Source organism: Papaver somniferum, chromosome 10 (assembly GCF_003573695.1).
Source record: "Papaver somniferum cultivar HN1 chromosome 10, ASM357369v1, whole genome shotgun sequence".
Lineage (NCBI taxonomy): Eukaryota > Viridiplantae > Streptophyta > Magnoliopsida > Ranunculales > Papaveraceae > Papaver > Papaver somniferum.
In genome coordinates this window covers 143,497,426-143,502,561 of record NC_039367.1, presented here as the reverse complement: position 1 = coordinate 143,502,561, position 5,136 = coordinate 143,497,426, and the positions used below count along the sequence as shown (strand labels likewise).

The 5,136-nt window shown below is 38.2% G+C and overlaps 1 protein-coding gene across 1 annotated transcript; it reads right to left on the bottom strand.

Annotated features, from left to right (window-relative positions):
- LOC113316389 lies at window positions 1–921 on the bottom strand. Its single transcript, XM_026564579.1, has one exon. It carries the CDS (start codon window positions 919–921, stop codon window positions 1–3), a length of 921 nt encoding a protein of 306 aa, XP_026420364.1.
- Window positions 922–5,136: the final 4,215 nt, after the last annotated feature.

The window sequence follows — 5,136 nt, the reverse complement described above, 5'->3', positions numbered from 1 at the left end:
TTAAGTTTCCATTTCCTCCCTTTGCACTTCACTAATTCTTTCAAATTGTATATCTTCCATGAATGGTCTACTCACCTCCTCTTCTGTGTACAAATCAGAATAAAACTCTTGTAGTTTCTCCCCAATAAAACTCCGATCTTCAGTTAAGTCTCCATCAATCCTCAGACAAGATATGTTGTTGGCCCGTCTCCTCCCATTTACAATTCTGTGAAAGAAGCCAGTGTTCTTATCCCCATCTGCAATCCACTGTCCTTTTCTCTTGTTTTGGATCCTTTTGTGCTCCAAATTAGCCCATTTGATGTAGTCTTTTTTGAGATTAATCCTTTGTATACGGTCTTGGATGGTGGCTGTCCCTTCCTCGTCAACAAAGTCTACCTCCTGGATCTGGACTAGAATTTCATCCATCTTCTTGCCTACTTTACCAAAACTATCTTTATTCCATACTTTAAGATATTCCTTGACTGCCATCAGTTTCTTGCAAAAGACATAACCAGGATTCCCACTGAAAGTTAAATCCCCCCACCATCCTTGCATCTTATCTTTCAGGTCGTCACTTTCTAACCAAATAATCTCCAGTTTAAAAGGCCTTGCACCTGAATACATCATAGTTGTCGACAACATTAATGGAGTATGATCTGACACAGGCCTCGGCTTTGCACTCTGAATAGTATCCGAAAACATGGCTTCCCACAATGGATTTAGCAAGAATCTATCAATTCTACTACAATATGGGTTTTCTTGAAAGTTAGACCAAGTGTACTTAGCACCACTAAGGGGCAAACCCACCAGATCATGATTGGAGATGAAACTTATGAAATCTCTCATAGCCCTGCTGACTCCTCGAACTCTATTTCTATCTGCTATCGATTTTGTAACGTTCCAGTCCCCTCCTAAGAATCCAGGAATACCCCATATCCCCATGACCTCTCCTAGTTCCCTCCATAATGTTCTCCTATCCTTCCTGTCATTTGGTGCATATATATTTGATATGTAGAACTCTAATTGTGTCGTCTTCGACTTGAACATACAAGATAAATAATGAATTCCATCCAGTTTGTCGATGAGTTCAATTTTATCCTTCCTCGATAATATACTAATCCCCCCTTGGTTCCCCTAGAAGGTATGTAACAATAATCTACATTGGGGTGGCACCAAACCTCTATTCTGTGTTGAACAGAAAAAACTTGGAGTTTTGTTTCTTGAAGTAATACTACATCAGGATTCCATTTCAAAAGTACTGAGTTGATGGCTATTCTTTTATCTTTTTCTCCTAGTCCCCGTATATTCCACGAAATTGTTTTCTCTATCATCGGAACCAATCTGCCTTTGCCCTTTTTCTCCTGTCCTCCTTCGAGCCTGTAGGAATTGTGCCGCGTAAAAATCTGTGAATTCTACATTTTTCTCGGTTGAGACGACTCAGTCCTTCACTAATTATACTTGGGCTCTCGACTGCAAACTCTATATCTTCACTCTCATCTTCACTTACTTCCGTCTTCTCCCCTTCACTGCTGTCTTCTAGGTCCTGTGACTCTACATTAGGTGTTTCCAACATTTGTTGAACTCCAATAAGAGCGTCATCTGTTATTCCACATGAAACAGTCTTTTTAGCTTTTAGTATTCTAGATTTTCCCCTCTGCATAGCGACTACTAACGATCCCATGATACTCTCCTCTACCATGCTCTCCATCCCCCTGAGGGGTAAACCCATAAGAACCCCCACATTTGTGACTGCCTGTCGTAACTTTTCTTTCTCAGTCTTCAATTGGTCTTCCTTCCCCTTCTGCACTGCTTGTTGGTCTGAGTTCTGTTCTTCTTCGTCATTTGTGTCTGTCAATATTCCAACTTCTATGATGCCATGATTTTCCTCGACTTCTCCTGACGACCAGTACTGTTCTTCAAAAGGTTGATCTTCAAATTCCGTTACAATTGGATTCTTAGTGTTGATGGGAATTGCTTCACAAACTTCAAAAGGTTTGGTGAGAAGAGCTATTTGATTGAACTGTGGGTTATCGCTACCCACAACTTCATTATGATCTTTCTCACACTCTTCATCCTTCTCACTATTTGACTCTTCTTCTTCTTCTTCTCCATTACTCAAAACCTTGACAACATCTGTATAATATTCCAACCGCGATTGCTGGATTGATTGTGCATCGATGGAATCTTGTATGTTGTGGATGAAATTTGATTGTCCCTCTTTATCAGAACAATCCTTAAATTCTCCATCCCTCAATGGCTGATTGACCGACAATTTAGGTAGAGAATAGGTGGGAACCGAAAACTTAGAACACTGAGATGGCATCGGGTTGATATTACATGTTCCAGTAGTTGGACCCAGAAGTTCCCCCTGCCTAAACTGATCCATCAAAGGGCTAATCACCTTGTACGAGTAACTAGGTCCCGGCTCAGAAGTATGTTGCACCATGCCAAGTTGGGTTTGTTCTTCTTCTAACACCGGGCCATTGTCTTCCTTTTGTGTTGTCTGAACTTGTATTTTTCCTGTCAAAGTTTCTCTGCGATCAGTAACAATAACCCAATGCTGCTTTAACCCCTTTGAAATATTTTCCACCACGTTAACTGCTATAGCATTCACGTTTTGTGTGGTTGTATTGCTGCCCACATCTCCATCTTCCATTATCTTAATACTTTCCCTGTTCTTGTTTCTCTTTCTCCATTTATATCTCTTTTTCCTGTCCTTTTTCTTCTCATAATACACATCTGACCGAGTCCTTTTCTTTATCTGATCCTTCTTGCTTTTTTCTATATTTCCTTGAGTAATCACATCACCTTGTCCTTTTCCAACTGTTTGACTAGGCTGAATACTCTTTCGTCTGTCAATCTCATCCTTACCCATGCGTAACGTACTATAGGCCCCTTGTTTATTCAAAACATCTTCATTTTCAATTATTACTCTGAGCTTATCTTCCCCAATACCAGAGCGGTATACCGGCTTCAAGTCAAGCACTGTAATACCCACCGTGAAAATCAAACCCTCCTCATTCAATGGCACTGTATGTGGCAAATCATTGATACTGTTCTTGCAATTAATAAGAACCTTAATTCCTCCAAGTTCATTAAAGTCAATCTCAATGATTGACACATATTTACTGAGAATTACTCCCACTGTATTTTTGGACCATAAATGAAAGGGTACTCCAAGCAGAGATATCCACACCTTTTTGCCATTAATGGAGGAATTGATAGCATTAACTGATGGCCACCAACGAGAGAACCTGATTTCACCACTTAAGAAAGCAATGAATTTTTGATTTATCAACATGTCATGATCTTTAACTGATTTAATGAACAATACCCCCATATTCTCTGAGAATGTACTGATTTTTATGTGTTCTTGAATAAGGAAAGTCGCCTGAATACGATCTTCAACCATCCTCCAATCCACTGGTTTTGTATCCACAGTACAAATAATAACTTCATCCCAATGATCAAAAGATCTCTCTCTCCATTCGAACGAGATTTTTGGACCTTGTTTTGTTGCAACTGTTAAATATGAAATATTTCCACCTACTCCTTTGATTTTGATATTCCCTTCATGAAGATTCTGTCTCTGCAGCTCTGGCCATCCAGTATTAAGTTTCAGTGATTCAATTTTGTTATTTGCCGCTCCTCGACGATGAAAATCCTCATGTTTGTTAATACCAATTTGCATTAGACTTATGAAATTTCTCCATCCTTCCTGTTTATGACCTTCTGGAATCACCAGATGATGTATCTTTTCACCGCTATTACCTGTAAACCAATCAACAGCAATGTACTTCCCTCTGCTATTACTTCTCTCAATCAATAGTAGAGCAGATCCATGTCCTAAAGGCAATCTCCATTGATACGGCATGATTGTGCTATTACCTCTAGATTTTGCTGCCATGATTGTATTGACCAGCCAAACCGCTCCCTCAAAAGAAATGATACAAGAATTTGTATACCCATTTGATCTTTCTATAATGGTTACTTTGGGTTGAAACTCTTTCCAGAACATACATACTTCAAAATTCTTATCACCCACTTGTGCATAAGAAGTTGTCATAATAATCGGAAATTACATGAAGATATAAGATATTTTGTTTCACTCAGAAACAACTTTCATCCTCTTTTCCATTGTCAGAACTCTATCTAGCAAGTGGTTCAGTAAGTTATTAACCTGGGAAGTTTCAAAAACAATCAAAATTAATTTAATTAGAGAATCAAAACAGAATATGGAAACATCATTAATATAACAGGCTCCAAATATGTTGTCGGGTGATGCGAATATAAATAGTTCATTTGAAGATGGGATTTTGAATTTACATTCCTGTACTGTGATCATTAACACTTGAGTTTTTCTTGCGGTTGATTCAATTTGTAAAGCCGATGTTCTGTGAACATGAAAACATGAAAATAAATACCGAGGGAAACTTGAAAAAAAACAGTTCCAAAAAGACGTATTTTAAAAGACGTCTCTCTAAGACCTTTCTCTGACTATGTAGTTTTGATAGTTCCTTAGAAGCTTTTCGGCTTAGGCTGAAACATCGCAACTATTGACAACCTTTTTTCTCCGATCATGTTGATTGGCCAAAGGTCATATCTTTTCCTAGGCGGTCATGCTCAAAAGACAGTTTTGGAAAAGTTTCTATATGAGTACTCAAGATGTGAACCGGCTTGTGTTAGTTTGGAAGGGTTCTATGTGCTGAAATGGCAATGACATGGAAAGGTAGTGCTGATGTGGCTTCACCTAGAGGCATTTAAGGATCTACTGATTTGGTTGAAATGATGCAAACGTTATTGTAAAAGCACTCCTAAACAACGTGATGTGATAAAATTTTCTGATGCCACTTAATGGCTCACAATCATATGACAGGGGTGCGACTTGGGATTCTCTCTGCCAAACTTTGAAAGAAATTTGAAGGCTTAAAAAGAGCCGGTGCATAAGATTTGAAATATCATCTTTTTCTTCTACCACCAATTTCTCCGTTCCATCATTTAATCTTTACTAGGTGTCGCGCCCGTGCTCTGCACGGTCCTAGTTATTTTGTCTAAAATAAATATGTCTAATAATAATATTTGTTATATTAAAAAAATTTACAAAAATAATTAATAAAAATAACAAAATCTAGAAATTAATAAAAGAAAATGTAATTC

Bases quoted from the DNA above. Each gene is read 5' to 3' on its own strand.
- LOC113316389 (XM_026564579.1), bottom strand. From the start codon at position 921: ATGGGGATATGGGGTATTCCTGGATTCTTAGGAGGGGACTGGAACGTT.